The sequence below is a fragment of the Hylobates moloch genome, unplaced genomic scaffold (assembly GCF_009828535.3).
Source record: "Hylobates moloch isolate HMO894 unplaced genomic scaffold, HMol_V3 SCAFFOLD_5, whole genome shotgun sequence".
Taxonomy (NCBI): Eukaryota; Metazoa; Chordata; class Mammalia; order Primates; family Hylobatidae; genus Hylobates; species Hylobates moloch.
The window spans coordinates 57,980,948-57,995,400 of NW_026652280.1; the positions used below are offsets into that span (position 1 = coordinate 57,980,948).

The 14,453-nt window shown below is 47.5% G+C and overlaps 1 protein-coding gene and 1 non-coding gene across 4 annotated transcripts in view; both read left to right on the forward strand.

The window, feature by feature from the left end:
• The first annotated feature begins 826 nt into the window (after nucleotides 1-826).
• LOC116470119 (small nucleolar RNA SNORA81) lies at nucleotides 827-969 on the forward strand. The gene has a single exon (XR_004248538.1). It is a non-coding gene; the product is annotated as a small nucleolar RNA SNORA81 (small nucleolar RNA).
• A 7,656-nt stretch (nucleotides 970-8,625) lies between these two features.
• Nucleotides 8,626-14,453, forward strand: part of ABHD3 (abhydrolase domain containing 3, phospholipase) — an 84,488-nt gene continuing 78,660 nt past the window's right edge. The window contains exons 1-3 of one of the 3 annotated variants that reach the window (XM_032152662.2): nucleotides 8,626-8,889; nucleotides 9,640-9,803; nucleotides 10,888-11,070. In XM_032152662.2, coding sequence (XP_032008553.1) covers nucleotides 8,728-8,889; nucleotides 9,640-9,803; nucleotides 10,888-11,070 — 509 coding nt within the window. In that variant the 5' untranslated portion in view covers nucleotides 8,626-8,727. The remainder of the gene's footprint in view (nucleotides 8,890-9,639; nucleotides 9,804-10,887; nucleotides 11,071-14,453) is intronic. The other 2 variants (XM_032152661.2, XM_058438565.1) reach the window with 2 other exon arrangements.

Sequence of the window (14,453 nt, forward strand, 5' to 3'; positions counted from 1 at the left end):
CCTATAATAGATACATTGGTGGGCAAAAAAAATGAGCCATCAATATTTACTAATCTTTAAATGATTTTGTAGGACCCTTTTATATTCTCTATTAGGTTTCTATTGCTGCATAACAAATTACCACAAACTTAGCAGCTTCAAACAACACATTTCTTATCTAGCAGTTCCCATGGGTCACAGGTCCAGGTACAACTTAACTGGGTCCTCTAATCAGGGGCTCACAAGGCTGAAGTTAAAATGTTGACCATGCTGTATTTTCACCTGGAGATTTGACTGGGAAAGAATCTCCTTCCACGCTCATTCAGGTTGTTGGCAGAATTCATTTCCTTGCAGTTGCAGGACTCAGGTCACCAGTGTTTTGCAGTTGTCTGATGGAGGCCACCCATAGATACCAGAGGCTGCCTACAGTTCGCTGCTATGTGGCTTTCTCCAGGGCAGTTCACATGGCTGCTTCCTCAAGGCTGAAAGGACAGTCTAGCTCCAGTCTGCTAAGGAGTCTTATATAACATAGTGTAATCACAGGAGGGTTAACATCCCATTACCTTTGCTATCTCTATTGTATTGGTTGGAAATGAATCACAGGTCCTATATACACTCCAGGAGAAGGGCACCAGGAGGCAGAGATCACTGGGGGTCTCCTTAGGGTCTGCCTACCACACATTCTCTATGCAATTCTGATTTCTCCTTTGAAATACAAATAGAGTTAGAAAAAAAATGACAAAGAGATTCATGAGCATTTTAAAAATACCAACCTAAAAAGGTCAACTGTGCTGCTTTAAGTCTGTTGCTTCAGGTACAGACTTGATCAGGATTTTTAAAAATAAACAACTTCCTGTATAAGCACTGTGCTAAAATCGCAGAAACTAGGACCATATCTTGGTTTTTGTGATAATGCTAGCAGAGTACACAGAAGAATAAACATAACAGCATTGGACTGTAAAGACTAGGGTGAGGCCAGGTGCAGTGGCTCACATCTGTAATCCCCGCACTTTGGGAGGGCAAGGCAGGAGGACTGCTTGAGCCCAGGAGTTCGAGACCAGCCTGGACAACACAGAGAGACCCAGTCTCTACAAAAAAGAAAAAACTTAGCCGGACATGGTGGCATGGGCCTGTGGTCCCAGCTACTTGGGAGGCTGAGGCAGGGGGATCACTTGGGCCTGGGAGGTCGAGGCTACAGTAAGCCGTAATCACACCATGGCATGCGAGCCTGAGTGACAGAGCAAGACCTTGTCAAAAAAGAAAAAGAAAGAAAGAAAGATTATGATACCAAAGTGACACACGTCGTGAGCTCTTATGAGGAAAGTCATTGGCTTTATCCTCCTTAGAGTTAGATTGCTGGGGTGGATATAAAAGATAGGGTCTGGCTGGGCGCAGTGGCTCATGTAATCCCAACACTTTGGGAGGTCGAGGTGGGTGCATGATTTGAGATCAGGAGTTCACGACCAGCCTGGCCAACATGGTGAAACTCATCTCTACTAAAAATACAAAAAGATTAGCCAGGCACGGTGGCAGGCACCTAGGCACGTGTAATCCCAACTACTCAGGAGACTGAGACAGGAGAATTGCTTGAACCCAGGAGACAAAGGTTGCAGTGAGCCAAGATTGCACTACTGCACTCCAGCCTTTGTGACAGAGTGAGACTCCGTTTCAAAAAATAAAAATAAAAATAAATAAATAAATAAAAGGTGGGGTCTGGAAAATCTTTCTTTCTTAGAAATTTATTTCCTAGTTCTGTAGAAATGGTAGTATTAGGTATTCTCTATCATTTAATAATATGCTTGTGGACTAAAAGATGTAAGTGCTGTATAAAATCAGCCAATTAGGCCGAGTGCAGTGGCTCACGCCTGTAATCCCAGCACTTTGGGAGGCCGAGGCAGGTGCATCACCTGAGGTCAGGAGTTCAAGACCAGCCTGGCCAACATGGTGAAACCTTGTCTCTACTAAAAATACAAAAATTAGCTGGGTATGGTGGCACATGCCTGTAATCCCAGCTACTTGGGAGGCTGAGGCAGGAGAATCGCTTGAACCAGGTAGGCAGAGGTTACAGTGAGCCAAGATCGCACCACTGCACTCCAGCCTGGCGACAGAGACTCCGTCTCAAAAAAAAAACAAAACAAAACAGCCAATTATGTCAAACTAGCATATCTATCTTTTTTGTGTTTGTCATTGGCCTGAATAGAAAGGCCTTATATATTTGAGACAGGGTCTCACTCTGTCACCCCGGCTGGAGTGCAGTGGTGTGAATACCCCTCACTGCAGTCTTGAACTCCTGGGCTCAAACGACCCTCCCACCTTAGCCTCCCAAGTAGCTGGGACTACAGGCATGCACTACCACACCTGGCTAATTTTTAAATTTTTTGTAGAAATAAGGTCTCACTATATTGCCCAGGCTGGTCTCAAACCCCTGGACTAAAGCAATCCTCCCAACTTGGCCTACCAAAGTGCTGACATCAGAGGTGTGAGCCACTGCACCTGGGCAAAAATTGATTTTTTGGGGAAAGTATTTGAATGAATTTTGTTTAGTATTGTATTTATCCAATAAAGTATTTCAAGGCCAGGTGCAGTGGCTCACGCCTGTAATCCCAGAACTCTGGAAGGCTCAGGCGGGTGGATCACTTGAGGTCAGGATTTCTAGACCAGCCTGGCCAATATGGTGAAACCATCACTACTAAAAATACAAAAATTAGCTGGGGGTGATGGTGCATGCCTGTAATGCCAGTTAACTCGGGAGGCTAAGGCAGAGGTTGCAGTGTGCCAAGACCACACCACTGCACTCCAGCCTGGGCGACAGAGAGAGATTCCATCTCAAAAAAAGAAAAAAAAAGAAAATATTTCATTAGTTTAAAAAAATTAAAAACGGCCAGGCGCGGTGGCTCACACTTGTAATCCCAGCACTTTGGGAGGCCGAGGCAGGCGGATCATGAGGTCAGGAGATCGAGACCACGGTGAAACCCCGTCTCTACTAAAAATACAAAAAATTAGCCGGGCGTGGTGGCGGGTGCCTGTAGTCCCAGCTACTCGGAGAGGCTGAGGCAGGAGAATGGCATGAACCCGGGAGGCAGAGCCTGCAGTGAGCCAAGGTCGCGCCACTGCACTCCAGCCTGGGCAACAGAGCAAGACTCCATCTCAAAAAAGAAAAAGAAAAAAAGAAAAAAAATTAAAAACATAAGCATATTCTAAGACAGCAAGTGTCTTAAAAAATTTTGAAGCAATGATTTCATTTTGTTTCTTCATCACAAAGGTAATATTTTGTAATGTAGCATTGTAATTCCCAAAACAGGTTTGGAACCACCCAGTCTTTGGTTCAAACCCCATTCATTTGCTATGGAAACTTATTTCACTTGATATTTGCTTCTATCTTCAGACCCTAGCACATGCAGTTCAATCGTCCTATACAAACTCTTCACCTTCATCTCTTCTTATCCAGGTCTTTGCTCACATCTCTCTCAGGAAGTCTTTTCTGATCTTCCTGAGGCTGTTGGATGTGGCTAAGTTGCTCCATTACACGCTTGAGATAAATTTTTTTTTTTTTTTTTTTTGAGACAGAGTCTCGCTCTGTCGCCCAGGCTGGAGTGCAGTGGCGCAATCTCGGCTCACTGCAAGCTCCGCCTCCCGGGTTCACGCCATTCTCCTGCCTCAGCCTCTCTGAGTAGCTGGGACTACAGGCGCCCGCCCCCACGCCCGGCTAATTTTTTTTTTTGTATTTTTTAGTAGAGATGGGGTTTCACCGTGGTCTCGATCTCCTGACCTCGTGATCCACCCGCCTCGGCCTCCCAAAGTGCTGGGATTACAAGCGTGAGCCACCGCGCCCGGCCAGAGATAAACATTTGCATTCTTTTTGACTGCCCAGCATCTGAACCTTCATCTGTGTTTGGGGACTCTTCACCAAATGAAGCAGCATGCATGCCCCCCCCCCACCCCACAGACACTGAGAATGCCAGATATTTGTTTTCCTACCTCCACAGCTGGGAGGAAGGTGAGATACAACCTAGACTGCACCAGTCAGTTCCATTCACAACAGACTTTGAATAAATAAGGATACAGTGAAATTAAGAAGCAGGGATAATCCATTGTAGTGAGGCGGCAGAGGTGGTAACATCCTGTTTCCAGAGTCAACAGTGTCAGGGATTTAGAACACAGCCTCGTGCCCAGTGTAGCTGGTCTGGATGCCAAAAACCATGGAGTGTAGCCCAGAGAGAGCAAGAGTATTGTCATCACAGGACCAGCACCATGACTTTTTTTTTTTTTTTTTTTTGACAGAGTCTTGCTCTTTCGCCCAGGCCGGAGTGCAGTGGCGCTATCTGGGCTCATTGCAAGCTCCACCTCCCGGGTTCAGGCCATTCTCCTGCCTCAGCCTCCCAAGTAGCTGAAACCACAGACGCCCGCCACCGCGCCCGGCTAATTTTTTTTGTATTTTTAGCAGAGACGGGGTTCCACCGTGTTAGCCAGGATGGTCTCGATCTCCTGACCTCGTGATCCGCCCGCCTCAGCCTCCCAAAGTGCTGGGATTACAGGCGTGAGCCACCGCGCCCGGCCTCGCCATGACTTTTAAAGGCATTATTCCCAACTTCTAAGCCTTGTTCTCTGGCCCTTCTGGAGTTTCATCAGCTATCAAATACCATTGTAATAAATTTCCCTTCTGCATATGGTAAGCCCAAATTGATTTTTGCTGTTTGCTACTAAGAACCCTGTGTACCTGCTGCATCTGGAACCATCCCGAGACACCACACTTTTTGTAATGTAACTGCTTACTCCTCTGTTGCCACACTAGACTCTAAGTATTATTATGATTGAATCCTCAGTGCCCTGTAATCACTCAAGAATAAACTGATTGAATGAATGAATTAAACTTTCTGAGCTCTCATTTCCTCATGTATAAATTGGGAATAGTAGTTACTTGGTTTTTTGTTTTTTTTGAGACAGAGTTTCCCTCTGTCGCCCAGGCTGGAGTGCAGTGGCATGCTCTTGGCTCACTGGAACCTCTGCCTTCCCAGATTCAAGCAATTCTCCTGTCTCAGCCTCCCGAGTAGCTGGGATTACAAGCACCCACCACCATGCTCAGCTAATTTTCTTGTATTTTTAGTAGAGATGCGGTTTCACCATGTTGGTCAGGCTGGTCTCGAACTCCTGACCTCAAGTGATTCAACTGCATCGGCCTCCCAAAGTGCTGGGATTACAGGCGTGAGCCACTGCGCCCAGCCAAAATAGTAGTTCTAAAGAAAGATGGCGAATGTTTTTCTAACAGGAAATAAACTTGGACAACCTCCATCTCAATCATGTCATTTTACAGACAAGGAACTGAGGCCCCCAAAGAGTAAATGATTTGCCTACGTTTGGTGGATAAGTTCAGAGCTGTTTTTTATTCCTAGGTCAGTATTATTTTCTACATACCATGATGGTTATAAAATATTATAGGCATCGATGTTTGTATCCCCCACCTCCACCTTCATATGTTGGAGCCCTAGTGCCTCAAGGTGATGGTATTAGGAGGCACGGCCTTTGGGAAGTAGTTAGGTTTAGGGGAGATCATGAGGACATGGTCCCTATGATGGAATTGGTGCCTGTAAAAGAAGAGTAAGAGACATCAGAGCTTCCTTTCTCCACCATGGGAAGACACAGCAAAAGAGAAGCCATCCGCAAGGCAAAAGAGGGCCCTCACCAAAACCCAACCACATCGGCACCCTGATCTCAGATTTCCAGCCTCCAGAACAGTGAGAAATAAATTTATGTATAAGTCACTTAGGCTATGGTATTTTGGTATAGTGCCCAAGCTCAGACAAACATTTTATTTGATATTTTCACTTTAAACTTAAACTGGGCCAGGCATGGTGGCTCATGTCTGTAATCCCAGTGTGTCCGGAATTGGTGGGTTCTTGGTCTCACTGACTTCAAGAATGAAGCCGTGGACCCTCGCGGTGAGTGTTACAGTTCTTAAAAGCGGCATGTCTGGAGTTTCTTCCTTCTGGTGGGTTCATGGTCTCACTGGCTCAGGAGTGAAGCTGCAGACCTTCGCAGTGAGCATTACAGCTCAAAGAGGTGTGCGGACCCAAAGAGTGAGCAGCAGCAAGATTTATTGCAAAGAGCAAAAGAACACACCCTCCACAATGTGGAAAGGAACCCCAGCCGGTTGCCACTACTCGCCCACGCAGCCTGCTTTTATTCCCTTATCTGGCCCCACCCACATCCTGCTGATTGGCCCATTTTACAGAGAGCTGATTGGTCCGTTTTGACAGGGTGGTGATTGGTACATTTACAATCCCTTAGCTAGACATAAAGATTCTCCAAGTTCCCACCAGATTAGCTAGATACAGAGTGCTGATTGGTGCATTTACAAACCTTGAGCTAGACACAGAGTGCTGATTGGTGTATTTACAATCCCTTAGCTAGACATAAAGGTTCTCCAAGTCCCCACTAGACTCAGGAGCCCAGTTGGCTTCACCTAGTGGATCCCATACCGGGGCCGCAGCGGCCCGCCAGTCCTGCCCCATCAGCCCCACACTCCTCAGCCCTTGGGCGGTCGATGGAACCTGGCGCGGCAGAGCAGGGGCAGCGCTCGTGGGGGAGGCTGGGCCGGCAGGAGCCCACAGTGGGGCGGGGGGTGCGGCTCAGGCATGGCGGGCTGCAGATCCCGAGCCCTGCCCCGTGGGGAGGCAGCTGAAGTCCAGCAAGAATTCGAGTGCAGCGCTGGCAGGCTGGCACTGCTGGTGGACCCAGGGCACCCTCCGCAGCTGCTGGCCTGGGTGCTAAGCCCCTCACTGTCCAGGGCCGGCGGTGCTGGCTGGCGCTCCGAGTGCAGGGCCCGCCAGGCCCACACCCACCCGGAACTCGCGCTGGCCCGCGATCGCGGCGCACAGCAGCCCCGGTTCCCGCCGGCGCCTCTCTCTCCACCCTTCCTGCAAGCAGAGGGAGCTGGCTCCGGCCTCAGCCAGCCCAGAGAGGGGGCCCCCACAGTGCAGCGGCGGGCTGAAGGGCTCCTCAAATGCGGCCAGAGTGGATGCCGTGGCCTGAGGAGGTGCCGAGAGCTAGCGAGGGCTGCTAGCACGTTGTCACCTCTCACCAGCACTTTGGGAGGCTGAGGCGGGTGGATCAGGAGTTGGAGACCAGCCTGGTCAACATGGTGAAACCCTGTCTCTACTAAAAATACAAGATTAGCTGGGTGTGGTGGTGCATGCCTGTAATCCCAGCTACTCGGGAGGCAGAGGCAGGAGAATCGCTTGAACCCGGGAGGCGGAGGTTGCAGTGAGCCGAGATCTCGCCATTGCACTCCATCCTGGGCAACAAGAGCAAAACTCTGTCTCAAAAAAAAAAAAAAAAAAAAAAACAGAACAAACTTGAACTGAAATATGCATGCATTTATTGGTAGGTAGTGCAGAAGGCTGGTGCAGGGGTTATGAAGAATGCTATGAAGTTTCAAGTATGGCAACCAGCATATGCATTCACGTTTGCTATGTGTGCTCAGGTGTGAGAGCCAGAGCGTGAAAATTACTTCTGCTCACGGGGAGTCCGGTACATACACTATTTTGTCCTCTCGGGAACTCTATAAAGTAGAAATTGTTACACTACAGGTTATTAAAACAAGAAAAAAACAGGCTCAGTAAAGGTAATGGAATTATTTTGGGTGTTGCAGCCAACCACCAAGTTGCAATGACCAAATCGAAGCCAAATAAATTGCTCACTTCTGGCCTGTCTCATGTCCCCATCTAAATTACATCATTAATTTATAATCCTGTGACATTTTTCACAATCTAGACAGGACTTTCCCTTGTTTCGTCTGTTTAAGTCTTGCCATTCTTCCTACCTTTCTGAGTGAGGAGTTTATAACAATAGGCATAGGCTATTAAATCTTCCAACCATTTCAGATACCCATAAGTATCCTGATTTATCATATTGCCGTAAATAAGCCTTGGAGACCCCACTTCATAAATGGTTTCTTGTCCGTACATTAGGTAATCGGTGTGAATTTCCATAAGTCTCTAAATTCAAAGCATTAATGAACCACAAATAGGCTTTTAACAATTGAATCCCGGTTGCTATTCTTGACCTTTTCATTTATTTTCAGAGACCACTTCTCATTTAAGTGACACTTAGCAACTAAAAAGATTCACAGAGTGATTCAGAGTCGAGTATGATGTCCTCACTGTTGAATGCTCATAGAATATTTTTTCTCTTTCCATAGTCTTGAGGACCAACGCAAACGTCTAGAGGATGTGGGATTCTTATCTGCTAACATATCTTTGGCATTAACTCCCCAAATCTTTGAATGCAAGGCACACTTACCTGATACCTTAAACCGCTAGTTTAGGGACACCCGCCGCAGAGCGGAATCGTTCAAGGTCACTGGGGCAGCAGGTGCGGGGCCTTAACCAGCGCGGCCGGCCCGTCAGCTCTCCGCCCACCCTTGGGGCTCCCCATCGCCCACTGCGACCTCGCCGGGAGAAACCGGTCCGCCCGCCCTCCGGGTGGCCGGTCTTGGAACCGCGCTTCTGGAAGGTTCCTGAGTGGCCGGCAGTGGGGGCGGCTCCAGGAAGCCGGGGCGGAGCGGGCGGCGGTCGGAGCTTCGGGCTACGCCTCCCTGGGCCGCTCCGCCCCGCCCGTTGTCGGAAGCCGCGCTCCGTCCGGCAGGAGACGCTGTAGTCGGGGGTAGGCAGCGGCGCTGCGTGCGCTCTCGCCCGCTCGCCGGCCGGCTCTCCTCCCGCCGCAGGACCCGCGCGCCGCGCTCAGGGGGCCATGCAGCGCCTGGCCATGGACCTGCGGATGTTGTCCCGGGAGCTCTCCCTCTACCTAGAACACCAAGTCCGCGTGGGGTTCTTCGGCTCGGGGGTGGGCTTATCCCTGATCCTGGGCTTCAGCGTCGCTTATGCCTGCTACTACCTGAGCAGCATTGCCAAGGTGAGCCAGGGGAGGCGCAGGGCCGCGGGCTGCTGGGCCGGGAGCGAGGGTAGCGGGCACGGCGCGAGGCTGCGCGGCCAGGGGCGGTTGGCAGCCCCGGGGACAAGCGGCGAGCTGCTCCCGAGCGGCCGCCCCCAGCGCGCGCGGGAAAGCCAACAGCCCCCGCCCGTTCGCCCGCCCCCTGGGGGTCCGGACCGGGTGGTCCTCGGAGCGCAGCCTGAACCCTGCTGACCTCCGCGCTGCGGCGCTGCCCGGTCACGGATCGCGAAGCCGGCGGCGCACTGGGGAACGCCGTGGCGCTTTTGAAAATGACTCCCGGCAGGGCACAGTGGCTCACGCCTGTAATCTCAGCACTTTGGGAGTCCGAGGCGGGTGGATCACCTGAGGTCGAGTTCGAGACCAGCCTGACCAAAATGGTGAAACCCCGTTAAAATTACAAAAAATTAGCCGGGCGTGGTGGCGGACGCCTGCAATCCCAGCTACTCGGGAGGCTGAGGCAGGAGAATCCCCTGAACCCAGGAGGCGGAGGTAAAAACAAACTCCCTTATCGCGATTCTCGCCTTCCCCTCGGGGCACTGGCGAAACCCCCGTTTCAGTCCTCTGTGACTGTGAATTTTTTGCGTCAGCCCTCCAGAAAGAGATGTAATCGGAGGGAGCGCGCGCGCGAGCGACAAGTCTTTGCCGGTTTCTGGTTTACGGTTGGCAGAAACTTTGCTCTGGGCCCTTCTCTGATAATGCTTTTCCCTTCAGAAACCCCAGTTAGTGACGGGGGGTGAGAGTTTCAGCCGCTTCCTTCAAGACCACTGTCCCGTGGTTACAGAAACGTACTACCCGACGGTCTGGTGCTGGGAGAGTCGAGGACAGACCCTGCTTAGACCTTTCATCACTTCGAAGCCCCCGGTGCAGTACAGGAAGTAAGTGAATTTCCGTTTTCAGTCATTTCTGCAAAATCACAGTTTTTTTGTTTGCTTATTCCCAGTTCTTGGTTAATAGAGTATCTGCTTTAGGAAGTATATAGAACAGACAGAGGGAATGAAAATGGAAGGTGTGTCCCCGGCTCCACCCCCAGCTGCAGGAAAATACCCCAGCTGCAGGTATTTGCCTCCTGGCCCCCGCCTAACCGCCAACCTGATGTAAATAGTTTATTTTTAGGATGAGAGAAGTGTTTGGGGATTACTCTCTCGCAGTTTGTCATACATCTGTCAGAAAGACCCAGATCTTTTGATGATCTGCATTCATTCATTGATATGTAGCAGATACTGGGAGTGGGGGTGGGGTGAGAAGGATGCCACTTAATTTGGGTTTTGGGAGATTTATTGGTGTAAAATGACTTCCTATTGACAGGCAAATGGGATCTTGATGATAATAGCTCTTGATGTGTTAAAGATACGGTCCAGGATTTATCAGGAACCAGATTTAAATGGTGCCTGTTATTAATTTCCCTTAGTCATCTATCCTTCTGGAGTTTATTTTGTTGCCTGGAACTTGCACTGTTTGTTTGGGAAAATTCTGTAAGTTCATAAATACTATGTGAGAAATACTTTAAATTATTTCAGAAGAAAATCTTGAAGTATACTATACAAGGAGACTGCATTATTGAGTCCAAAGAGCTAGAGCAGTGGTCAGAGATTAGATCAGCATTTTACTTATTCAGACTTCCCTGTCACGTTAGTTGAGTGACCTCAATCAAACAAGGGTTAAATGCTGGGTGTTTTAGAGTAATGAGTAAGTATTCATTTATCTTAATAATTAGCAGTTCATTTTTATATACGACCTTGTACGGAGGTTGCTGGAAATACTTGATGGTACTAATCTGCATAAAATCCTTCTAATCTAAAGAAAATGATATGTAGATCGAGATATGGGTGTGTGTTCGTGAATGCTGGAAAAATGTTATTTTTTGATGACCAAATAATGTCATGTGTTTAGAATTAAACCAAAATTAAGACATGACTTAAAACATGTAAATAGTAATGTCTTCTGAATTATTCCTTTCAGTGAACTTATTAAAACTGCAGATGGAGGACAGATTTCACTGGACTGGTTTGATAATGATAACAGTACGTGTTATATGGATGCCAGCACCAGACCTACTATCTTATTGTTGCCTGGCCTCACTGGAACAAGCAAGGAGTCATATATCCTTCATATGATCCATCTTAGTGAAGAATTAGGATACAGGTACCAGTAAAAGATTTTTTTTTTCACTTGATCCATTCCAAATGAAGTACAAATATATCTACATGTTTGTTTCAGAAATACTTAGTGCTTTTTGCATAGAAAAGCAGTCCCTTAAATTATTATTTTTCTCTGCATTCTTTTTTTCCTCTTTTTTTCAGGAAGATGCATAACTGAATCATCTTACAAGAAATGTCACTTAGCATGGTAGACACCCTGCAGATTTAGGCTGAATTAATGAATGAAATTAGAATCATCTGAGCATTGACTGAGCCCTTCCCCGCATCCCCACCCCAACGGAGAGAGTGTTACGGAGGGAGAACAGCAATTACAAACCCCTGAGAGGGTACACACTGGCCCTCATGCCACATTCTGGGGCCCGGATTCACTAATCTTGTCACCCTGGCTAGCTCCCAAGTGCAAAAAATATTCAGAATCAGCTTGTAGGTCGTCCTTATTTATCAAAGGTGATCTCTGCCTCTTCTGACCACTTGAGTTTGCAGGTGCACTTGGCTAGTCTCCAGTTGATGATGCCACAGCTTTTCTGAGTAACCATTATTAAGCTCAGTCACCAGGTACAATTTAATTTTTTGCAAGTGATTTAGCAACTTTAAGTTTCAAGTTCAGCTCTAGAATCTTAAAGTAGAGTCATTATAAAAGGTACTGATTTTTTGTGCCACAGCTTTTTTTTTTTTAGCTGATAATTATTGTAATGGAACACTCTGTGAGTTGTATTTAGAGTTGTATCTTTTGTTAAACTTGAAACACTTGTGTGAAAAGCTGATGGTAAGTTTACCTTAAAAAAATAATTTTAGGCTGGTCACAGTGGCTCATGCCTGTAATCCCAGCACTTTGGAAGGCGTAAAGCCGGTGGATTGCTTGAGCCCAGGAGTTCGAGACCAGCCTGGGCAACATGGTGAGACCTAGTCTACAAAAATTAGCCGGGCATGGTGGCATGCACCTATAGTTCCAGCTACTGACAAGGCTGAGGTAGGACGATCAGTTGAGCCCAGGAGGTAGAGACTGTAGTGAACCATGATCGTGCCACTGGACTCCAGCCTGGATGACAAAGTGACACCTTGGGCAAAAAGAAAAAAAAAAGAAAGAAAAGAAGAACATTTTGATGTTTGATGTAAAGGGGAAAATTCCATGATAGCTAACTCAATTTTAACAAGTTAATTCTTATCTTTTATAAATAATAGCCTATTTTGTCCACGAAGTAACATTCTCTCAAGAACTATGATATGATGTTCAAGAATTATATTCAAGAAATTTGCTTAGCAGTAGCAGGAATTCATTATTATTCCATGTTTAAGCACCATACAGTTAGATGTGAGGCTTGGTTCTTTTGTTTTTTGGGGTTTTGTTTTTGTTTTTGTTTTTTTTTGGAGACCGAATCTGGCTCTGTTGCCTAGCATGGAGCACAGTGGTATGATCATGGTTCACTGCAGTCTCTTACAGGCGTAAGTCAATGCTCCCGGCCTGGTTCCATTTTTTTTTTTTTTTTTTTTTTGGCTAAAACTTAGTCATGCTCAGAAAGTACAGAAGATCATAAAGCCTTTTGTACATATTTAAATTACTGCTTCTAGATTTGGCCTGAGCTGTCTCTCAAGACTTAGAACTGCTTTTAAAAACAATGTGGGCCAGGTGCAGTGGCTCACGCCTGTAATAACGGCACTTTGGGAGGCCGAGGCGGGTGGATCACTTGAGGTCAGGAGTTCAAGATCAACTTGGCCAACATGGTGAAACCCCGTCTCTACCAAAAATACAAAAATTAGCCAGGTGTGATGGCGGGCACCTGTAATCCCAGCTACTCAGGAGGCTGAGGCAGGAGAATTGCTTGAACCTGGGAGGCAGAGGGTGCAGTGAGCCGAGATTGTGCCATTGCACTCTAGCCTGGGCAACAAGAGCAAAACTCCATCTCAAAAAAAATAAAAAAGTTGGGGCCAGGTACGGTGGCTCACGCCTGTAATCCCATCACTTTGGGAGCCGAGGTGGGCGTATCACAAGGTCAGGAGTTCGAGACCAGCCTGACCAACATGGTGAAACCCTGTTTCTACTAAAAATACAAAAAAAAATTAGACAGGTGTGGTGGCGCATGCCTGTAATCCCAGTTACTCCAGAGGCTGAGGCAGGAGAATTGCTTGAACCTGGGAGGCAGAGGTTGCAGTGAGCCAAGATTGCACCACTGCACTCCAGCCTGGGCAACAGAGTGAGACTACGTCTCAAAAAAATAAAAAATTAAATAAAAACAATGTGGTTGAAACTCAAGGACTGAGTCTTACAAGCTCTGGAGTTGCCAGTGCACATACTTTTTGTCCATTGCTTATAAAGGTTGCCAGATTTTCGCCGGGCGCAGTGGCTCACACCTGTAATCCCAGCACTCATCCACAGGCTGAGGCGTGCGGATCACAAGGTCAGGAGTTCGAGACTAGCCTGGCCAACATAGTGAAACCCCATCTGTACTAAAAATACAAAAATTAGCCAGGCATGGTGGCACGTGCCTGTAATCCCAACTACTCGGGAGGCTGAGGGAGAATCGCTTGAACCCGGGAGGCGGAGTTTGCAGTGAGCCAAGATTGCACAATTGCACTCCAGCCTGGGCAACAAGAGTGAAACTCTATCGCAAAAAAAAAAAAAAAAAAAAATACAAAAGCAGAAGCTGCAGGGCCTCTAGAAGCCCAGGCTGAGAACTCCCACAGTGCTACTGGTCAAAGCAAGTCACATGATAACCTAGAGTCAAAGTGTAGGGAAATAGACTCTGCCTCTTGATAGGAAGAGCTTCAAAATATTTTTGCAACCTACCACAGAAAGCCAGGTAGTTTTAAAGACCACTAAGAATAAAAATAGATCTGGCAGTTTGGCGCAAGGCCAAGTTGAGTCTTTAGGTACCAAAATGATCTAAGTCATTGGTACTGTAGCATGGGATCTAGCAGATAACAGGGTTTGTGAAAAGCTGTGTAATATGTGTAATTTTAACTTCCCTTATCACAGCATTCTCACCTACTTCACAGAGTTTAGTTAGAATGTGTAAAGTAGGCTGGGTGTGGTGGCCCATGCCTGTAATCCCAACACTTTGCGAGGCTGAGGTGGGTGAATCACTTGAAGTTAGGAGTTCGAAACCAGCCTGGTCAACATGGCGAAACCCCATTAACCAGGCATAGTGGCATGCGCCTGTAATCTACAAGACACAAGAATCGCTTGAACTTGGGTAGTGGAGGTTGCAGTGAGCTGAGATGGTGCCACTGCACTCCAGCCTAGGAGACAAAGCAAGGCTCCATCTCAAAAAAAAATAAGTGTAAAGTACTTAGTTGGGTGCCCTGCACAAAGTGGGTCTTTAGAAAATGTTTATGTCAGCCAGGCACAGTGGCTGATGCCTGTAATCC